Here is a 23282-nt window from a genome sequence, read left to right on the forward strand (position 1 = left end):
CGAATAAAATGATTTTTGGCGAAACGGTGCGTTGTTCGATTTAGATCGCTGATTCCGATGGACCCCCTCCCTCGTTTCGCATCACAAACTCCCTCAAGTTACCACCAAAAGCCTATAACAAATTTTGCAAAACCCAGTACCAAGACTCCCTAGATTCTCCATCTACAACAGCAAAGGTTATAGGGAATAATCCATTGTTGCCATCTAAAGCAATACCAGACAACAAGATCCCCAAATATTTGGTCCTTAAATGGCAACCATCAAGGCCCATATATGGCCTACAACCACTTCTAAATTTCTCTATTGATGCATTAAAACACACAAACTTTCTTTGAAAAGCATTGTCATATTCTAACTTCACATCAACATGATTCCCTGGATTTCTCCTTAACAATTCATTCTTCAATGACAAAACTAAGTCATACGAGTCTTCAATATTCCCAAAAATCATGCTCCTTGGAACTTCTCGTCCTCTCCAAGCCTTGCTATATGAGATTTCCAACTGATATTTTCTTCTTATTAAATCCTGAATATGCTCTGGAGATATGTTACTATTTTTTTACATCTCCAAGCATATTTTTTTGCCACCCACTTAGTTGTTGCTTGGTTATTCTTACATTTATTAACACCCATACATGTGTGTAGGTCTACAAACACTAAAATCTCTATTGTTCTCCCATCAGCTAACTTTTGGCCCTTAACTTCCAAGGACAATTCTCACCTTTACATTTGGCAACTAACCTTACACTATCATTCTTATCTAGTGCGTAATTAAATTTTTTTAATGCCATGTTGCTACAAGCAATGTCTGAGATCTATCATGTCCTTCAATTATTTACCCACAATAAAGATAGGGTCTTCATAGTTAGTGTTGTGAAGTGCCCCCATCAAAATTCTCAATCACATCATCCTCATTATCACTAGAAAACTCCTCCTCAGAGTTGTGCAAAGAATGATACTCATTGTCTGAGTAACAATCATCGGCATCATCACTAACATATTATGTATTCTCCACCATAACATCCAATACCCAAAACATTCTCATCTAATGTATGGATAGGATCCTCCCCTATGTTTACATCTTGTAGATTAGTCCTCATCTCACTCTCACCCTCATTTTTTCTAAACATCACTCCACCCTCTGTTTCATCACTCATGTCACCCTCTTCAATTAGTGGATCTTCTATTGCACCCCAATGCCTCATATCCCACTCAAATTCATTTGCATAAGCCCCATGATTGTTCTCAGCTAAATGCACACATCTATCATCATTAACTCCCATGTTTTCATCATCACTTGATTCATCTCCTAGGTTCACACGTGTTAACTTTCTTGCTTAAGTTTGCTCCCTCCCTTGGAGGATTCCTTCTTCTATATGACACAGGAGATAACAAGCTTACTCTGTCAACACTATCAAGAGACAAAAAGAACTTCAATACACTTCTCCTCTTCAGATGACTCTTTAAAACTCACATGAATATCCTATTTGTCTTAATAACTCCAAATACCCTAGGATTAGTCTTTGGAATGGTGTAGTTTTAGTTTTATTATGTGACCCCTTACATGAGGAAGAAATTGTGCAACTTGCTCCCCAAAGTTTTTCAGTGATGCCTTTGCAGGATCTATTCTAAGTGTTTTTTGGTTTCCGCACTCATATTTCTTCCTCTTAGTCCTAGGGATATCTTTCGAATACCTATTGTACCTTAGAATAATCTCTATGACCCCTTCATCCATCTCTGTAAGCTAATTCCCAAGAAAAAAGATCACTTTGGAATCATAAACAATGAAAGAAAAATACATTTTAAAATTGACATAAAATTCATAATAAATTGAAAAGGACTATGATAAACTTTGGTATATCATTACTAAGAACAATATGGTTACGTGATAATAACACATATAACTAAAAAATCTATCTCAAAATCTATCAATTTTGTTCCACTAAAAAGCCAACGCCCAAATGACAATCAAAGACAAAATTTTAGATTTAACAAATAACTATAAAATTTAGAAAAAACTATTAGATAAATCAAAAATCGCGAAAAATCTACAGATTTAACACGACAAAGTGCACTTTTTAGGGACTGGGATTTTTACCTTCAAAACCCGTCAATTAGAGCACAAATCAGCGTACTCTTTAGTCTTGAATTTCTTTAAATCCTTCACAAATGTACGAGAGAGAGAATCGATGGGAAAGTTCTGCAAGTTTCGAGAGATTTTGTCATTATAAAAGATGCTAGAGGATGGGATTTAGGGGTTTTAGGGGTTTAGGGGGGGGGGTTTGGAATAATACCTAAGGGCATCTCCAACCCTTTGCCTCAAAATGGTGCAAATTTTGCACCAAAATGGTGCAAAAGTCACATCTAATAGTAATTCATCTCCAACCCATTGCACCATTTTTTGCACCAAAAAGGAATATTCTCAGTATCTTTCTTTTTATCTACTTTTATATGATTATTTTTTATTCCCTATATTTTTAACTATTTCAACAATTAACCCCACATATCAAATTTTATTTTTTTCACATATTTTCCAAACAAAATGATTTATTATTTAAAAATTAAACTAATAAAACAATAAAATATTATTTTATTAATTAAAATAACTTGATTGCTAAAATATTATATTTTTATTATTGATATTGCCAAAATATTACATTCAAGAACACAACAGGAAATAAAATACAAGGAAATAATTAAACATTAACAACAATGTAAAAATTACAAATTTAGTATGCACTTAACTATCTGAATTAGTGTATTCCTCCCATAGATGATCTATCAATGCATTACGAAGCGCAATATGGGCATCTTTATCCTTGATTTTTCCGTAACGTGTAATAAATTGAGTAAATCTTGTAGTTTCATCTGCTACCATATCAACTTCTGGTGTTGGTGCTTCCCTCACTTCTTGAATTGGTGCATAAAGATCACGTTCATCCTCGATTATCATATTGTGCATAATAATGCATGCAGTCATTATGTCATGTAATACATGTTTTTTCCAAAAACGTGCTGATCCTGCCACGATTGCAAATCGTGATTGGAGAACTCCGAACGCACGTTCTACATCTTTTCTACATGCTTCCTGTTTCATGGCAAAATATTTTTTCTTCCTACCTTGTGGCTGTTGGATTGTTTGTACAATAGTAGCCCATTTCGGATATATACCATCAGCTAAATAATAACCCATATTATACTCTTTTCCTTGAATAACATAGTGAGCGGGAGGAGCAATACCTTGAGCTAGGTTAGAGAAAAGATTAGATGACTCCAGCACATTGATATCATTATTGGTGCCTGGCATACCAAAATATGCGTGCCATATCCAAAGATCATAATCTGCCACAGCTTCGAGGATAATAGTTGGTGACCCACTACGTCCTGTGTATTGCCCAGACCATGCTGTTGGACAATTTTTCCATTTCCAATGCATACAATCAAGACTTCCTAACATTCCTGGAAAACCACGTTTTTTTCCAATATAGAGTAGCCTAGCAATATCGTTAGCGTTAGGTGTTCGTAGATACCGCTCTGCGAATATTTCCACCATAGCACGACAAAATTTTGTCATACTTTCAATTGCTGTTGACTCACCTATTTTAACGTATTCGTCCGTAGCATCAGCTGGTAGACCGTATGCCAACATGCGAAAAACAGCTGTTACTTTCTGTAACGGTGATAATCCCATTCTACCAAGTCCATCACTTCGTTGTTGGAAGTAATAGTCATGATCTTTCACTGCATCAACAATACGAAGGAACAAACTTCTTGACATCCGATATCGACGACGAAACATATCTTCTCCAAAACGTGGATTATCGGCAAAGTAATCTATGACCAAATTCTGATGCGCATTTTCTCGATCGCGGTTGATCACTGCATGACCAGGATACGAAGAAACCAATAAATGTGTGTGTATAGATAATTGAGCTTAGAGTATATAACACACATAATATAAATCCTAAACTAAATTACCCAAGCTAGATCTTGATCTTCAATAAGCTCTTCTAGGTAATCTCGCGGATGAAGCTTTAACTTGGATCTTGAACTTTGAATAGCAAGGCTTCACCGACATTCCGCCAACCTCCTTGGGATATGATCGTTGAAGCTCTATTCCATCCATCCTCCAACATATTATTTGCCTAGAATCAATATAAAACACAAACACTAGACAAACAATATTAGATGTAAATTGTTTGTAAATCATCATCAAAATAAGAAGGCCAACACTCGGAAGCCACACAATTAATTTCTTATTAATCAAAGAAATTATAATGCAAGAGCAGATCTCAAACTTGAGATCTCTCAATAAATACAAATCTTCATTGTAGCTACATTGAAGATTCTCCTCTCTTAAATACCCCTCTTTAATTCCTCCTCTTTAAATTTCTCTCTTTAACTTTCCTCTAAAATCTCTGAGCATTGGAAATAAAAAGAATCGTGAGAGGAGAGAGAATGAGCTCCATCGTCGCTGAAAGAACACGAGAAGGAGAGGCTAAGGGTTTTCGAGCTCTGGGTTTCCCTTTTAGGGCATCTCCAACCCTTTGCCTCAAAATGGTGCAAATTTTGCACCAAAATGGTGCAAAAGTCACATCTAACAGTAATTCATCTCCAACCCATTGCACCATTTTTTGCACCAAAAAGGAATATTCTCAGTATCTTTCTTTTTATCTACTTTTATATGATTATTTTTTATTCCCTATATTTTTAACTATTTCAACAATTAACCTCACATATCAAATTTTATTTTTTCACATATTTTCCAAACAAAATGATTTATTATTTAAAAAATTAAACTAATAAAACAATAAAATATTATATTTTTATTATTAATATTGCCAAAATATTACATTTAAGAATACAACAGAAGATAAAATACAAGAAAATAATTAAACATTAACAACAATATAAAAATTACAAATTTAGTATGCACTTAACTATCTGAATTAGTGTATTCCTCCCATAGATGATCTATCAATGCATTACGAAGCGCAATATGGGCATCTTTATCCTTGATTTTTCCGTAACGTGCAATAAATTGAGTAAATCTTGTAGTTTCATCTGCTACCATATCAACTTCTGGTGTTGGTGCTTCCCTCACTTCTTGAATTGGTGCATAAAGATCACGTTCATCCTCGATTATCATATTGTGCATAATAATGCATGCAGTCATTATGTCATGTAATACATGTTTTTTCCAAAAACGTGCTGATCCTGCCACGATTGCAAATCGTGATTGGAGAACTCCGAACGCACGTTCTACATCTTTTCTACATGCTTCCTGTTTCATGGCAAAATATTTTTTCTTCCTACCTTGTGGCTGTTGGATTGTTTGTACAATAGTAGCCCATTTCGGATATATACCATCAGCTAAATAATAACCCATATTATACTCTTTTCCTTGAATAACATAGTGAGCGGGAGGAGCAATACCTTGAGCTAGGTTAGAGAAAAGATTAGATGACTCCAGCACATTGATATCATTATTGGTGCCTGGCATACCAAAATATGCGTGCCATATCCAAAGATCATAATCTGCCACAGCTTCGAGGATAATAGTTGGTGACCCACTACGTCCTGTGTATTGCCCAGACCATGCTGTTGGACAATTTTTCCATTTCCAATGCATACAATCAAGACTTCCTAACATTCCTGGAAAACCACGTTTTTTTTCCAATATAGAGTAGCCTAGCAATATCGTTAGCGTTAGGTGTTCGTAGATACCGCTCTGCGAATATTTCCACCATAGCACGACAAAATTTTGTCATACTTTCAATTGCTGTTGACTCACCTATTTTAACGTATTCGTCCGTAGCATCAGCTGGTAGACCGTATGCCAACATGCGAAAAACAGCTGTTACTTTCTGTAACGGTGATAATCCCATTCTACCAAGTCCATCACTTCGTTGTTGGAAGTAATAGTCATGATCTTTCACTGCATCAACAATACGAAGGAACAAACTTCTTGACATCCGATATCGACGACGAAACATATCTTCTCCAAAACGTGGATTATCGGCAAAGTAATCTATGACCAAATTCTGATGCGCATTTTCTCGATCGCGGTTGATCACTGCATGACCGGGAATCGAGCCACCATGGATCGGTTGGTAGTTGTGTTGACGTAAATTGTTAACGAGGATCATGTTGTTGTTGATGTACTCACAAATTACTTCTTCGGTTTCATCAATCTCTGCAATGATATTGGACAGAAAATTATCATCATCCGAAGATGAAGATGATGATAAGTATGATGGACCTCCAACATCGAAATTCATTTTTGAAGTAAGAAAAGAATGACTGAAGTATGCAGAAATGGAGAATAATAATTTTAACACAACAATGAGTAATTGTGTGGATGTACCTAATCTAGTATGCTATTTATAAAACTTTGCTTAGCTGTATACATTGAACAATGTGTAAAGTTGAGCTGATTTTAGGAAATGCTTTCCAGCTGTTATCAATTTGTCACAAAATTCAAATTTGCTTTTAGCTGTATACGTTGGATAATGTGTAAAGCTGACCTGATTTCAAAAATTGATTCCCACTCGTACAAAGCTTTCACACAATTCAAGGAGAGCTGAGCTGTGTATACGTTGGACAATGTGTAAAGCTGACCTGATTTTAAAAATTGATTCCCACTCGTACAAAGCTTTCACACAATTCAAGGAGAGCTGAGCTGTGTATACGTTGGACAATGTGTAAAGCTGATCTGATTTCAAAAATTGATTCCGACTCGTACAAAGCTTTCACACAATTCAAGGAGAGCTGAGCTGTGTATACGTTAGACAATGTATAAAGCTGACCTGATTTCAAAAATTGATTCCCACTCGTACAAAGCTTTCACACAATTCAAGGAGAGCTGAGCTTTGTATACGTTGGACAATGTGTAAAGCTGACCTGATTTCAAAAATTGATTCCCACCGACAACGTTGGATAATGTGTAAAGCTGATCAGTTTGTACAAAATGATTCAATTTCAAATGTTGACCACCGACAAATTCAAACCAACCGCAAATTCAAATTCAAATTCAAATTCAAATTCAAACAAAAAAAACAAATTTGGATTGGCTATAAATAACATTCACGGTTTCTACTTCAAGCCACCCAATTCGAAGTATTTCTTCAAAGTATTTCTGATCTCCAAACCTACCGCTTTTTATAAAAAAATGTCTGTTCGATCAACTGGATACACGGTTACTGAAGATGTGCTCCTTTGTCAAGTATTCTTGGATATTTCTCAAGACCCTATTATCGGTAGAAACCAGTCTCGAGATGCATTTTGGTCTCGTGTGGAGGACAAATACAATGAACTTCGAGATCAGCATTTTGAGATGCGTACGAGCCGATCAATTCGTTCTCGAATGGAAATTATAAGTAATGAAGTAAGGAAATTGAATGCGTGCTTGAGACAAGTAGAGAATCTGAATCCAAGTGGTGCTTCAGATGAAGATATTGTAAGTATTCTATTAATTATCGTTTGAATTTTATTATTATTGTTGAAATACATAACTTGATGTTCACTATAATTTACAGTTAGTTCGAGCAAAGATGTTATTTATGCAAGAACCGAAGTACAAAAAAGGTTTCAAATTTGATCATGTCTGGAATATGGTTAAAAATTTCGAAAAATTCAAAGATGATGTCCCCACAGCAAGACAAGTTGGTCGAAGACAATCCCAAAGTGTGAACTTCGACTCGTCACAATCAGATAATCCCACTCCGGAATCTCCTATATCAACATCTCCTGGATTGTCATCATTTACTCCATCTGAACGACCTATTGGGGTAAAAAAAGCTAAATTGAAAAGGAAAAATGATGATCATGAGTCAAGTGTAGTGGACTCCATCGAGACCTCCAACAATCGACTTATAGACAGGTTAGACAAGGCGAGCTTGGACAGGCAAGAAGCATTTGATATCGAACGAGAAAAGATAGCCATGAAAAAAGATAGAGATGAATGGAAAATTATAATGAAAGATTTGAATTCCATTGCTGATCCAAACGTGCGTGAGTACGTTCGAGCTCAACAGATTAAAATAATACAAAAAAGAAATCAACAAGAACAAGGGTCTGCTTCTAATTTTGGCAATTATTTTAATGATATTGGACACTCTGGCCCCGATCTACCAGATTATTGAGAGTTGCTTGTCCATCTTAAGTAACGTCACCATGTTTAGTTTGTATTTTATGTTTTATTTTAATGAAGTTTTATATTATGTGTGTCAGTTTTTATATGTTATGTATTTCAGATATGTAATTTATATTTGAATTATGTATTATGATTGCTCTTTAATGAAGTTTTATATTATGTATGTCTAGATTTTAATATTATAATTAATAATAATGTCTGTTAAATTTTAGCATTTTTTTAATTTAAAAAAACCATAATTTATTTTGTCCACATTATACAATTGGGGTGAAATTATAAAATTTAAATATTATTAGGGTTGTTTTATATATTTAATGAAACAATTGGGGACAAATTGTAAATATATAAAAGTATGAGGTTTAAAAAAAATTGAAACATAAAAAAATAAAAAAAAATAGTAATGGGGGATGAACAGTGTGACGCCAAATATAGCGTCGCGCTGTTCATCCCCGTCAAAATGCGGCAACAAATGCCGCTCGATTGGAGCTCCCGTCAAAATGCGGCAACAAATGCCGCTCGATTGGAGCTCCCACGCAGCGGCATTTTCCCTTTTCGCCTCAAAATGCCGCTGCGTGGAGCTCCCACGCAGCGGCATTTTCCCTTTTCGCCTCAAAATGCCGCTGCGTTGGAGATGGTCTAAGGCCCTGTTTGGATTTGTAGGGGTGAATGGAAGTTAAGGGAAACTAGGTGAGAGAATGGAAGGGAGTTCCCTTCCCATTGGTTACACCCCAATTTGAAAGGTAACAAATTCTATACTATTAGGGGATGAACCAATGGGAACTAGGGTGAATAACTTCACCTTCTAAATGTTCCCAAACAAGGTGAATGGAGGTGAATGGTTCACCTAACTTCCCTTCACCCTCATTCCCCTCAATCCAAACAAGCCCTAAGGATAATATTGTCATTCACCATATAAGGTTAAAGGCTTAACTCAACCCTACTGTCCAAATACGAGTTAAGTTAGACAAAGGGACCTGATTGTAAACATTGTGATGATTTGACGGATGTAATAACAATTTTCGTGATTTTGGGGACTAATTTGGAAATATTAAAGATTTGAGGGACTAAAATTGAAATAACCCTAAAAAAGATTATTGATGTTTAAAAACAATACGAAATGTCTGAGCCCAGGTTCGAACTGGGGACCTCTAGTGTGTGAGACTAGCGTGATAACCAACTACACCACCCAGACGAGCGATTAGGATACGCATATAAAAGAAATTTCATTTCAAATATAACCAAAGCCCAGCATTTTATTTCCACAATCTTTCTCATCTCTATAACTAAATCTTTAACAATATAATCAAAATATTCACCAATCGACATAGAGATAAATCGAGCTAACGATATAAAGCAAGAAATTTAGGGGTTCGGCGCAATAATCAGGCAGAACCTTGGAAGCTGTGTTTAGTAATTAGAGTCCTGTAGACGTCCAATTTCAGTTTCAAGCACGAGCTGCACATGCTACATGCAACAAACGAAAGTTTTACCACCAATATAAACTTGGATCAAACGAAGCTAGAATTACAAATTGGTTTCTTCGTAACAACTATGACAAGCTTTGTCTCTGCTGTTTTACCCTCAAGAGGACCGTTTGAGTGAAGAAATTAACACTAAAGAACTGAAACATTATTTCTAAAGCCCCTTCTTTTGGCGTTTGGAGGGCCTCGTCCTCTGCTTTTCCGAACCGTCTCGAATTCTTCTTTCTGCATACTGCTGCTGCTAAAAATCAATAGGGGAAAAAAATCCATGAGATCGGAAAAACGTAAATGCAATAAGATTTTTAAAAGGATGATGTACTTACGGTTCAAACTAATATAAATGGTAAATATAACAGCGCATCAAATAATTATATTTTGTAATCTCAAGTACTGAAGTATGTGTTCCTTAGCTTGATTAAGAACTATAACTTAGCCCCCGATGGAGCCAACTGGCAAGATGAAACAATTTATCAAATAGCTTCATCAGTTGACAGTCTGCATGAATATTAACCTTTTCGGCACTCTTCTGTTTCTCGCAATACTTCCTATGTGGACAAGCAATATCATATAATTTGAATACTATAGGTAATCATAGAAGACTCAAGTATACAACATGATGCAGGTATGAAGAACTTCCATGGTTACACCTCAGATCCATGCCATAGGAACCTCTCTCCCAATAGCGAATAAGAAAAAACATGGGCTTTCATCAGACACACGCAAGGACTAGAACTTCTGACTAGAAGTCCTAGATAAGACCTTCTCCTTACCATCAGAATGTACTAGCTTAGACCATTAGAATGTACCAAGAACTGGGAAGTTAATTATCATGACTCATAATCTTTGCAATTAGGGGTGGCAAATTTTGACCCAACCTGCCGACCTGACCCGTTATAAACGGGTTCAGGTCACGATATATGGGTACGGGTCATATCCGGGTTGAGCCGAGTTACCCATTTATTAGATGGGTTGACCCGGGTTGAGCCGAGTTACCCATTTATTAGATGGGTTGACCCCAAAGTACCCATTTATGACCCATTTGTTTCCTAACCCTAAATTGGCGTCTCTCTCTTGTTTTTCTTCACGCAAAAATATTTTCACACCAGCAACAGAGATAGGTGGTTGAGAGTAGTGACCGGTGGTGGCAGCAGCAGCGATTGGCAGCGGAGGCAACTGGAAATGGCGACGAGCACCCTAGTTTATTCACTTTCTCCTTTCTCATGGAGCTTTGAGCTTGGCCCGAATTACAAGCTCTTTGCTTTCTCTCTCTTTAATTCACTAGCAGATCAATGGAGTCTGTGATCTGCAATGGGAATGTTCATGTTTTTTATAGTGTTTAGGGGGTAATTGATTAAGGTACTTTAATTTCTCAGTCAAAGATTAGATTTTAGGGCGTAATTGTTTTAGGCACTTGAACTTTCTGAGTTAAAAGTCAACATCTTTCTGCACAATCGTTTACATTTTACTTATTTTGCGTTTCTCTTTATTTAGGATTTGATTTTTGAATGGGTTTATGATTCAGTTGATTTTTATGGCAGCAAACTTCCACAATTTTGTTAGGCTAAATATCATACCATCAACCCCAAAAAAAAATACTTCGGACAATTATCAGAAAGCCCTCTTAACTTTCAAAATATCAGAAACCCCTCTTAAGTTTAGGGATTATTAGAAAACCCCTTTAACTTTGAGATTTTATCAGAAAACTCCCTTAAATTTCCCCCTAATTTAAGGGAGCTTTCTGACAAAATCTCCAGGCTTAATGGGGGTCTCTAATAAAATCTGAAAGTTAAAGGTGGGTTTTGTGAAAATCCATACACTTAAGGGAGGTTTTTCTGATATTTTGAAAGTTATGGGGTTTTCTGATAATCGTCCAAATTTAAGAGGGGTTTTCTGATATTTACCCGTTTTGTTATTGTTAGATTAAGTCTATTGGGTATTGGGTTAATGGGCTGTGACCCGTTAACCATACCCCTATTTGTATGACTATATATATATATATATATATCCATACACTTAAGGGAGGTTTTTCTGATATTTTGAAAGTTATGGGGTTTTCTGATAATCGTCCAAATTTAAGAGGGGTTTTCTGATATTTACCCGTTTTGTTATTGTTAGATTAAGTCTATTGGGTATTGGGTTAATGGGCTGTGACCCGTTAACCATACCCCTATTTGTATGACTATATATATATATATATATTTAAGAGGGGTTTTCTGATATTTACCCGTTTTGTTATTGTTAGATTAAGTCTATTGGGTATTGGGTTAATGGGCTGTGACCCGTTAACCATACCCCTATTTGTATGACTATATATATATATATATATCTCTAGTATCTGAATGAATCAATTAAGTTAGGGTTTTTGCTCTCTCAATTATCTCTTTCTACAATGTCATATTAATTAAGTTTAAAGCCAATGTTTCGTTAGCTTCATCCCGACTCTCCAACTACATTTATATTAAAAAATTACAAGAGAGCCATGGAACATATTCTGCTTCTCCCCTCAGATCCATGTGATGTAGCAAGGATCCACGGATCTCATAACTCGATTAATTTCTAATACGAATTTAGCAAGTAATGCCAGGTAGAGTAAATGAAATACACGATACTATAATAATTTTTTAAAAATAAAAAAAGATCAACCTTCAAAACAGCAGAATGAGCATTGATGGCCTTGTGAATAATTTTATCTATCAGTATGTTCTCCTGAATACTGACACCACCCATCTGTTGCCAGTGTCTCATAGATGAGTTGGATGCACGCGCTATAAATTGGCAGCTCCAGAAGACTGAAAATAGAATATCGAAAGATGTTAGTCTTTTTTTTATTGTGCATAGAGAAAATTAGGTTTTCATTTCATATAACACACAAAGATAGAAACATAAAATTCCAAAAGGTAAGAAAATCATGCAAGGAACTTGAGCATCGGTTTCTAGTTACCGCTTATTGAGTTATGCATTTCATATTATATCATCCATACCAATGAGTTACTAAACTTTATGCAATTGTAATATTCTTAGGCTTTTCATGAAGTTATAGAAAGGATACTTACCATTTTCACTAGGAAATATAACTGGATAACATGGCCCTTGAAGCTGAAGAGAGCTATTCCTCATCTCCGGAGTAAGAACTTCATAATAATCATAGTTCCTATCAATCCAGTCATCAAGGGACACGTGGATATCTCCTTCAGGATAATCACAAACCCAGTTTAAACCATCTTCAGAAGGAGTTGGGCATTCCATCAAGCAAATGCTTCTAGCATCAGTTAGCTTAAACTCGCTACTCTTATCAGCACTTTGGTAGACTTGGTTCGGATTCACCCAATACTTGACCTCCAATTCGTGTAGATTTGGATCACCATGTCGGTCACCACACACATTCCCTTTGTAGTCTAGCCCATATGTCAGCCTAACGAGACAATTACCTTAGGTCAGTCAACCAAATGCTGAAATGAGCACTGCATAAGCTAGTACTCAAGATTGTACACACAAACATAAATTCTTAACTAAATTGACATAATGATGCTAGAACAAAGAGGAACCTTTCTACAACTTGGATATTTTCATTACGAGTGCAAACAAAAAATGAACATGAAATCATGTTGACAGGGCAAAATGGTATTCAAATGCATGATGTTAGATTAAGTCTATTGGGTATTGGGTTAATGGGCTGTGACCCGTTAACCATACCCCTATTTGTATGACTATATATATATCTCTCTAGTATCTGAATAAATCAATGAAGTTAAGGTTTTTGCTCTCTCAATTATCTCTTTCTACATGGTATCAGAGCTTCGCCACCACTAGCCGTGCCACTACAGTAACCGCGCCGCTACAGTGTCGCGCCGTTTGTTTTGTCCCTTCTTTTTCCATGGCCTTGAATAGGTGATTCGAGGCCACACATGACCCGATCCGGTCATCTACTACTGCCTTTTTTTTATCTGCTCTTAGTCTATGTTTAAATAACAAATCTCTACTACTGCCCTGATTATTTGACTACTACCTGCCTACCACTATTGTGCAACAATGTCGGAAACAGATCTCTCCTCTTCTACATCTCTCTCTGCTACTGCTGGTCAGACTTCTGCGCCCAAGATAGTCTTGGGGACTACAATAAAATTGAATGGTATAAACTATCTGCTCTGGGCTCAGGCTTTCCGCATCTTCATTGGCGCTCAGAGCAAACTTCCACATCTTCTGGCCTCTCCTCCACCCACCACAGATCCCACCTACAGTTCATGGCTCTCGTCTGATTATTGTGTTATGACGTGGCTTCTCAACAGCACGGAACCACAGATTAGTAGCAGTGTTATGTTCTTAACCACTGTGAAGGAGATGTGGGACAACCTGAAGATTATGTACGGAAATGAGAAGAATGCTTCCCGTGTATTTGAGATTTATGAGCGACTGTTTACGCTCAAACAGGGAGATAGATCAGTTCCGGAGTTCTTTGGTGAGTTAAAGGGACTGATAGACGAACTGGAGATGCATCAGCCTGCAGTAGCTGATGCGGCGACGCTGTTGGGATATCGCCGTGACTTGACAGTGTCCAAGTTTCTTTCTGAATTGCACCCTGACTTGCAGTCCCAGGTGAGAGGATAGATATTGGGTGGAGATATCATCCCCTCACTGACTGCTATATTCTCCAGATTCATGCAGGTCTCTACTGGTGTTTCTTCTGATACTTCTGCATCGTCTCCACCTTCAGTGGATCAGTCTGCCATGTTCTCTAGTAGAGGCAGAGGCCGCGGTCGTGGTCGTGATTCTTTGGGAGGACGTGATTCTTTAGGAGGACGTGGCTCTTTTAGTGGGAGACATGGTGATTCTGATAGGGGTTCACGTCAGTGTGATCACTGTGGGAGGACCAATCATATTTCTGAGAAGTGCTGGGAGAAGTTTGGTCGTCCTCAATGGGCCCAAGTAGCCGATGCCGAGTCGACTCGCTCACCTATTTCTACTACTATTTCTAGTAATCCAGCTACTACTGTTCCTACTGTTCAGATTTCTCAGGCAGATTATGAGAGGTTACGCCAGATAGAGCTCTCTCAGAACAGTCATTCGGCTACTCATGCATCCTCTTCAGGTATGGATGCTTACATAGCTTCTCCTCATGAACCATGGGTACTAGATTCTGGAGCCTCATCCCATATGACAGGTATAAAGGATCGTTTTGTCTCTTTACATCTTTCTGATAAGTTTCCCTCTATTCGCATCGCTGATGGTACACTTTCTCCAGTTCTTGGTGCCGGAGTAGTTCATGCTACTTCCTCTTTGAAACTCACTGATGTGTTATATGCTCCTAAATTCCCTGTTAGCTTATTATCCATTAGCAAGTTTACAAAGCACAATAACTGTAAAGTCACCTTCTTTCCTTCTTATTGTGTTTTTCAGGACCTAGCAACTGGGATGACGATTGGTTTGGGGCATGAGAGAGGAGGTATGTACTATTTGAACGACAGTGTGCCGGGTGCTGGTCTTGTTGCAGCACAGCCTGATTCAACCTTACTGTGGCACTGGCGTCTGGATCATCCTTCACTACAGAAACTTAGATCGATAGTTGCTGTTCAGTCTTCCCTTTCTTCTTTAGATTGTGAGTCATGTGAACTGGGTAAGCACCATCGTGCTTCTTTTCAGAGTCGTGTCGATAAACGCAGTAGTTTTGCGTTTGAGTTAGTTCATTCTGATGTCTGGGGTCCTTGTCGTGTTCTCTCTGTGAAGGGTTTTCGATATTTCATTGTTTTTGTTGATGATTTCTCTCGCATGACTTGGCTATATTTGTTGAAAGAGAGGTCTGAAGTCTCGCATGTTATTAAACTTTTTTATAATGAAATAAAAACCCAGTTCTCTACTTCTGTTCATATTCTTCGTACTGATAATGCTTTGGAATATATGAAAAATGACGTTTCAAAATTTTGTGCTCTTAATGGTATTATTCATCAAACTTCATGCTCTCACACTTCACAACAAAATGGAGTTGCTGAGAGGAAGCATAAACATATTCTCGATGTTGCTAGAACACTGATGATACATATGAATATTCCAAAGTACTTGTGGTCGGATGTTGTCCTCACTGCCTGTCATTTGATTAATCGCATGCCTTCCTCTGTTCTTGATGGTTTGATACCATTCCACTGTCTTTATCCTGCTAAAAAACGTTTTTCTGTGATTCTTCGAGTTTTTGGTTGTACGTGTTTTGTTCAGGATTTGACTGCTGGTTTGGATAAATTGTCTCCTAGGTCCATTAAGTGTGTTTGTTGGATATTCACGTACTCAAAAAGGGTATAGGTGCTATCATCCGACCACCAGGAGATATTTTGTTTCTGCTGATGTAACCTTTTTTGAGTCTGTCCCATATTTTTCCTCTGCTTCCACTACCTCTGTCAGTCCACAGGTGCCACTACCTTCTATGGCTCCCACTACTATTCTGGTATCTGCTCCTATGGCTACTGCACCAAAGCCTCTATTGACATACTCTCGCCGTCCTAAAGTACATACACCTGTCTCTGCTCCTGCTGACTCTTCTTCTCCAGCTGCAGGTCCATCTCATATCGAGCCTCATATCTCTTCTGACTTAGATGTTCCTATTGCTCTTCGTAAAGGTAAACGGTCTTGCCCAAAATATCCTCTCTTTTTGTCTCTTATGACCGTCTCACCTCATCATTTCGTCAGTTTGCTTTGTCATTGTCCACTATATCTTTACCCAGGTCACATGAGGAAGCTTTGTTAGTACCCGCCTGGAAACAGGCTATGGATGAGGAGATGAATGCACTGCTTTCTAGAGGGACTTGGGATTTGGTCTCTCTACCTGCTGGAGCGACTGTGGTTGGCTGCAGATGGGTGTATACCTTGAAATATCGTCCTGATGGGTCTGTTGATAGATATAAAGCTCGTCTGGTTGCTAAAGGATATACCCAGACATATGGTATTGACTATTTTAAAACCTTTTCTCCCGTTGCTCGTCTCAACTCCATCAGAATTCTTTTCTCTCTGGCTGTTAATATGGATTGGGCGATGCACCAACTAGATATGAAGAATGTTTTCCTTTATGGTGATTTGGACGAGGAGGTTTATATGGAGCAACCTCCTGGGTATGTTGCTCAGAGGGAGAATCTTATCTGCAAGCTGAGAAAGGCCATCTATGGGTTAAAGCAGAGTCCTCGAGCTTGGTTTGATAAGTTCAGCAAGGTTATTTCTAATGTTGGTTTTCAACGTTGTCAGTCTGATCACTCTGTCTTTCTTCGACGCACAACAACTGGTTTGGTTATTTTAGCCGTATATGTTGATGATATTCTGCTGACTGGGAGTGACTCTGTTGCCTTAGCTGAGACTAAGGAGTATCTAAACCGTCATTTTGTCACTAAGGACATGGGAAAGCCAAAGTATTTTCTTGGGATTGAAGTTGCATATAAAAAACATGGCCTGTTGTTATCCCAAAGGAAGTATGTGCTAGATTTACTAGAAGAAGCAGGTCTCTTGGAATACAAACCTGCAAGCACTCCAATGGAGGTAAATATTGATTTATGGCGTGATGATACCTCTCTACTAGATGATGCTGCACGATATAGGAGACTAATTGGGAAGCTAATATATTTGACAGTTACCAGACCTGATATTACTTTTGCAGTAGGTGTACTGAGCAGGTTTATGCACAAACCTAGAGAGGTTCATTGGACAGCAGCTCTGAAAATTTTGGCATATGTCAAAAGTTGTCCTGGCAAGGGATTGTTATATAAGAAGCATGGGCATACTCACATTTCGGCTTTCTCTGATGCTGGCTACGCAGGAGACATGGGAGACCGAAAGTCAACCTCAGGATTTTGTACTTTTGTTGGAGGTAATCTTGTGACTTGGAGAAGTAAGAAACAAGATGTAGTATCACGATCTAGTGCAGAGGCCGAGTATAGAGCAATGGCTCACACTGCTTGTGAGATGGTGTGGCTAAGAAAGTTTATGACAGAGATTGGTTTTGTTCGATCTGGACCCATGCCAATGCATTGTGACAACCAGTCTGCCATTTATATTGCACAGAATCCTGTGTTTCATGAGAGGACAAAACATATTGAAGTTGACTGTAATTTTTTCAGAGATGCTTAGGAGAAGAAGATGGTATCTCTCACATTCGCTCCGTCCTCACAACAACTTGCTGATATTCTTACCAAGGCTACTTCTTCAAAGGTGTTTTCTACTATATGTGACAAGCTGGGCATGGTGGATATTTATGCTCCAGCTTGAGGGGGAGTGTTAGATTAAGTCTATTGGGTATTGGGTTAATGGGCTGTGACCCGTTAACCATACCCCTATTTGTATGACTATATATATATCTCTCTAGTATCTGAATAAATCAATGAAGTTAGGGTTTTTGCTCTCTCAATTATCTCTTTCTACATATACCTAAAGCTTAATTGGGACATAATTTCCATTTACAGAGATAGTTAGAAAATTTGCACACTTCAATAGCATAGACCAAACATCAAATATTTATTTTCTTTTGAATTACATTATAGATCTGCAAAGCCCGTTTATCATGGAATGGACTGGGATGAAATTGAGAGAACCCGAAGTGCTACAGAGTTGGTTTTGATTGACCCAGTAAGCTCTCCATCTTTTTATAGAATCTCTGCTCCAAGAGTCAAGGCTCTCTTTGAGTGAGTGCACCTGGGGCTCTTGAGGTCAAGAACTTAATAACCCTTTACAAAATATCAAAAAAAAAAAAGAGAAATCCAAAGCTGGTAGTTTGAGTCTAACTTGCAAACTAGTGCAATTCATGACTACAGCTCATTTTTTTCCTTAAGACTGGTTGAAACCACAAAGATGTGATGGTTCCTTGTAATACCAGTTGGTTTGCCAAAAGATTATGCTAGAAAAGCTCTAATAATAATATGTGAACATAAATAGACAGCCATCCTTTAAACACCGTACAGATATAAGAGCCAAATAGTTATATGAAAAGTTGTTTGAAAATTAGTTCGAAAATTTGTTATGTATACTCTGAAAAGAGAGCAATGCGCTGATGCAGCATTAGCAGCTGGAGTTTGTGTGTATGTAACACTATGACAATAGCACATACAGAGTATGGTGTCAGCACTTGGTATTCCCATTCTCTGTCCACTTTTCTTTTCAGTACAAAGGTTTGAAACTAGGCCTACTAAAGTTCAGATACAGGCTTCATGAAGCATCTCATAGATTCGCAAGCTCTTGCCCATAAACTATCCTAAATGAATATGACCTATTAGACAATTTGCTTAATCGGATGATGATGATTTATCTCTCTACTGTTTTCTTCCTTTCAAAGAAATGACATGTTTCATGTTTGAAAATTAAACACCCTCGACATTGGTAATGACCAGTACAGCTTGATATGGGCTATTAACAATTACTATATGTGAGATTTGAAATTTGAAGTATCAAATATTGATTATTGATTCAATAGTGCTATACTAGGAGCAATAAAAAAAAATAATGAACAAAAAGTTTCTGATTAATGATTTACTCTCTGTATAGATTTCATATTTGTGCAATTCCTTGGGCCCCCCTCAAACTATCATACAGTCCTTGCAAACAGATTTTGGTGCATCTGCGAACCAATTCCCCTAAATTGACATACCGCTTACAAATATGTGGGATAGAAAGTCCCTTTAAGTGCATTTATGCAATACGCAATGCAATGTGCACAGTTGAGTGAAAGGAGACGCACAATAGTATACATGAGTCAATGACTTTATCGTAACTAAATACATGTCAATAAAAGGTGAAATGAAACCATGATTCCCAATACGAAAAATGGAGCAAAAAAATAAAAAACATAAAAAAAGTATTTAATATTTTGTATGGAAAAAAATATTGAAATGCATAATTAGCCCTATGCTTTCTAGTTTTCTACAATACACTTTGGAAAACTGTATGAGCACCCAAGAAAAGTTGACACCGTAGCAATGACCAAACTTGTTTAACAAAGCAAGCTACCATCCTCGAATCAAAATTTTCTAAGCGGAGAATTGCATACACAAATTCGTACCATGACCCGCTACATATTGCATACCGTTGGCCATGATAGATACTTCAACACAAAACAACAAAAATCACTATCCTATTCCCAAGAAAGACAAACCAAACCTGAAACTGAGATTATGAATGTTTGTATTTTGTTCTCAATTTTATATTAGAGAACAAACTCCAGATCTTGTGGCATTGTAAAAAACCAATGATTTAGGTGGGTTACTACATTGGTGGTTTTAAAACCAAATCATTGTAGAAGAGTAAGGTGGTGAACTGAAAAAATTTATAATTTTGGTGGGTTTGCTTGAGTTAGTGTAACAGAAAAACTAATACAATTTTATAAAGCAACTATCTAAACGCATGACCTGGTTTGATTTAGAGCTTTCACAAAGTTGAATTTTTCCCCAGAGGTCTAATCAGATGGTAAAGAATTAGCAGTCAGGTGGCAAGGGATTGGGGATGGATCGTGGAAAGTCCCACCACGCTCACATTCAGAATAAGACATTGGCTGCCCTTCAAAACGAGAAAAAAGGAAAATGGAAGTAGAAAGAAAGGATGTTAGCCTGAGGCCCATTCAAGTGGTAAAAAACTGGAAATTATCGTGGAAAGTCCTAGGTTCATGTTCAGAATATGGCATTTGTTGAAAATGGATGAAGAAAGGAAAAGAAAGGAAGGAAGAATGATGAACTTTAAGAATGTACAGAAGGGTAATGAAGGATCGTACACGAGTCCGGAAAAAAAAAAACAGATCTAGTGGCAATAAGACTAGACCAATTTGTGCATAAAATGTATTTTCTCAGGATGCCATGTAGCCACTTTGACAAAAGAGGTAATTCAATTATCGATTGAAAGAGCTAAAAATGCCTGGGTAATTCATGACACGTGATATTGTTTCAGATATTTAAATGCATCAAATGCTTCAATCAATAATGAATCAGTTTTGAGAGGAAAGACTTACCAGGTACTCCGGTCCATGAATTGTATCTATACAAAGGCCTGCACCAGGTGGAAGGGTTAGGTCTGCACATGCCGATACAGAGACAATATCTGGAATGTCAACTTTAATTAATTTATCTGCATGTGGAGATCCCTGAAACCTTCCAAAAGGGCTCTCTGATAACTGCTTGTCCCCTTTAGTGACCTGGAAATCATTATCATCGTATATATAAATACGATAGAATTTTATATTGAAAATACACAATTAAATATTAACTTTGATGATTTTAGTCTAACAAGGAAAAAAACGCATGCTGGTTCATCTTCGAGCCATCTCTTACCAATTCCACACCGATGCTAGCTTCCTATATCTAAATTTAATGTGAAGTGTTCTTGAACTCCCAAACACTTCTACATGGGTACATCGTGAAATACAAAGCATGCAACACAAGCAGACCTACAAATATTGCTGCATTATTATTGTTTTCGATCTACTGTTATAGAAACTTCTATCAGTGTGGCCTGTTATGTCACATAGCGTTTATGCAAGTGATACTTAGCCCACATCATCTCTACAAGTTATATTGCCAAGCTTGTTAAGAAGAAAAAATTCATCTCCATTATTATTTGTTCGTATCACATAGTTTTATTGCTAGCTACCTGATCAATGGTCAAACTCCCATATCTGTTGATATCAATGTTTTCTTCACAGCATGTCAATATTGGCATTGTTACTCTAAATCTCTAGAAAAATTTATCACATAATTTGATTGCAAACTGGATGAATAATGGTCAAGACTCATGTTTCTCAATGAGATTCTTAAAAAACACAAGACATATTGATTAATTAATTTATCCTAGGAATTTGCAGCCCTAGAAAAGTATCATGACATTTGTTTCAAATGAGAGGAACTCTTTTGGAAAATCCTTAAACAAAATGGACCAAGGAAGGATATCATTTCATTAAATGCAAAAATACAGATGAAGGAACATATGAATTATGCTTGCTCATCATGAGACAAAAAGCCATGGTATAGTTCTTCCAGAGTACAGTCATCACCCAAAAAATTTGAATGTAATGAACAATCCATTAAAAATCTTCCATACGCCCTAAATTTACCCAACTCAATAGTTACATGAATAGATGGCATTAGTTCTACATGTGCATTTTGTGGAATATATATATATATATATATATATATAGTATCTGAATAAATCAATTAAGTTAGGGTTTTTGCTCTCTCAATTATCTCTTTCTACAGTTATCACTTATCAGTGCAATGTATCTTAAAGATTAATTTTCAATATGTTTTAGTTGAATTTGTTGGGTGTCATTTTGTTATTAGTTCTCTGTAATTAGGACATGCCAAAAATAAATAAATAAATAAAGCCCTCCTCCTCAGAATAATAAAGATCACGACTAGCGGGGCCAATCAACTAGAAGGGTCACTTTCATCATGTAACCCAATTGTGCTATATGGGCCAATAGGGTCAGGATGGGTGACCCGTTTCATAAACGGGTTGGGTATCTTGACTCGTTTTTTGAATGGTTCAGATCAGACTTAAAAGGGTCGGGTCCGACCCGAAATGACCTGACTCAACCCATTAGCCACCTCTATTTGCATTACGGGAAAATGTTATCAAAAGAAATGAACCAATAAGGTTTCTTTTCAATTTGTTTAAACTGCCTAACAAAAATAATGTTGCATTTCATCACAATTACATACTATTCCATCCTGAAAACTGTAATGAAAAAAAAGAGATGAAAGTGATACTAGTGCGTGTTATAAATCTAAAATCAGAAGAACGTGTATGAACTGAATCATACATAAAGCAGATGTCTTTTGTTATGATGATGCAGTTTGCAATTACCAAACATTAAACTGTAGCATGCACAAAGAAGGCATACTAGATAAAGTGTCTAGTCAATTGACATTGAGTATACTTGAATTGTTATGGTGTCATCTGACTACCCCAGGTTGGCAATATAGAATGTAAACAATGCTCAAACAAGAACATTATGAAAAGGATAACACTCTCTCAATTCATAAAATACTGGAGGCAAAGAAGAAGAAGAGGAGAACAACCTTTTCCCAATTTTTTTGAAGCTGTAGAAGTTCTTTACAGTAGGACACGCACTCAGCATGGTAGGCAGCAGCAAGATCTTTTATCAGTGCTTTCCTTTTGATTATGCCGATCACTTCAAAAATAAAATAACAAAAAATTTTACATGAAAACATAGGTACCAATCGAAGAATTCATTTACATTTGCAAACTTTAAATGAAGTCAAGCATTGGAACTTTGAATAATAACTGCAAATGCTTATCTAGCTAAAAGAAGATGCATAAATTGGATTCAGAGCATTTTTTTAATGCTCTAGGTCAAGATGAATGGAGTAAATTTGTAGTGGGAAAATATTTATTACTATTATTTAAGAAAAGTCACATTTTTTGTTCTGCTAGTTGGAAAGCACGTGATCGCACGTGGTCAAATACTTTGACTATTTATATTGGGTTTATGTTTTCTCTATAACTGTCTATCTACCCTCTCCATAAAAACAGGAAAATATATGGGTAAATGGTAAATGTTCACTGAATCCCATTTGGGTGCTTGACACCAAACCTCAAAGATCTTTGAAACTCACTAAATCCTCAATAAATGTTGGCAGAAAACCCTCCAAACTAACATCACTAATTCATGTCCGGTCAAA

General features: G+C 37.0%; 3 protein-coding genes and 1 non-coding gene across 6 annotated transcripts in view; 1 reads left to right on the plus strand and 3 right to left on the minus strand.

The window, feature by feature from the left end:
* LOC109819679 (putative nuclease HARBI1) lies at positions 2596-6502 on the minus strand. The gene is made up of 2 exons (XM_020385496.1): positions 6086-6502; positions 2596-3888 (listed from the first exon to the last, which is right to left on the minus strand). The coding sequence occupies exons 1-2, from the start codon at positions 6279-6281 to the stop codon at positions 2741-2743; spliced, it is 1344 nt and encodes a 447-aa protein (XP_020241085.1). The 5' UTR covers positions 6282-6502; the 3' UTR covers positions 2596-2740.
* On the plus strand, positions 7116-8220 carry LOC109837874 (glutathione S-transferase T3-like). Its single transcript, XM_020406252.1, has 2 exons — positions 7116-7459; positions 7539-8220. The coding sequence occupies exons 1-2, from the start codon at positions 7172-7174 to the stop codon at positions 8142-8144; spliced, it is 894 nt and encodes a 297-aa protein (XP_020261841.1). The 5' UTR covers positions 7116-7171; the 3' UTR covers positions 8145-8220.
* TRNAV-CAC lies at positions 9274-9347 on the minus strand. Its single transcript has one exon. It is a non-coding gene; the product is annotated as a tRNA-Val (tRNA).
* LOC109819687 overlaps positions 9541-23282 on the minus strand; it is a 24407-nt gene continuing 10665 nt past the window's right edge. Inside the window, exons 3-4 of one of the 3 annotated variants that reach the window (XM_020385524.1) lie at positions 22659-22771; positions 9541-9871 (exon numbers count right to left, since the gene is read on the minus strand). In XM_020385524.1, the coding sequence (XP_020241113.1) occupies positions 9791-9871; positions 22659-22771 (194 nt within the window). In that variant the 3' untranslated portion in view covers positions 9541-9790. Of the gene's footprint in view, positions 9878-22658; positions 22772-23282 lie in introns of all 3 variants that reach the window. The other 2 variants (XM_020385515.1, XM_020385508.1) reach the window with 2 other exon arrangements.

Source organism: Asparagus officinalis, chromosome 1 (genome assembly GCF_001876935.1).
Source record: "Asparagus officinalis chromosome 1, Aspof.V1, whole genome shotgun sequence".
In the NCBI taxonomy this organism is placed as follows: domain Eukaryota; kingdom Viridiplantae; phylum Streptophyta; class Magnoliopsida; order Asparagales; family Asparagaceae; genus Asparagus; species Asparagus officinalis.

Bases quoted from the DNA above. Each gene is read 5' to 3' on its own strand.
- LOC109819679 (XM_020385496.1), bottom strand. From the start codon at position 6,281: ATGAATTTCGATGTTGGAGGTCCATCATACTTATCATCATCTTCATCT. The intron at 3,889-6,085 runs GTCATGCAGTGA...CTTCGTATCCTG, and splicing joins CCATGGTGGCTCGATTCCCG to GTCATGCAGTGATCAACCGC.
- LOC109837874 (XM_020406252.1), top strand. From the start codon at position 7,172: ATGTCTGTTCGATCAACTGGATACACGGTTACTGAAGATGTGCTCCTT. The intron at 7,460-7,538 runs GTAAGTATTCTA...TATAATTTACAG, and splicing joins GTGCTTCAGATGAAGATATT to TTAGTTCGAGCAAAGATGTT.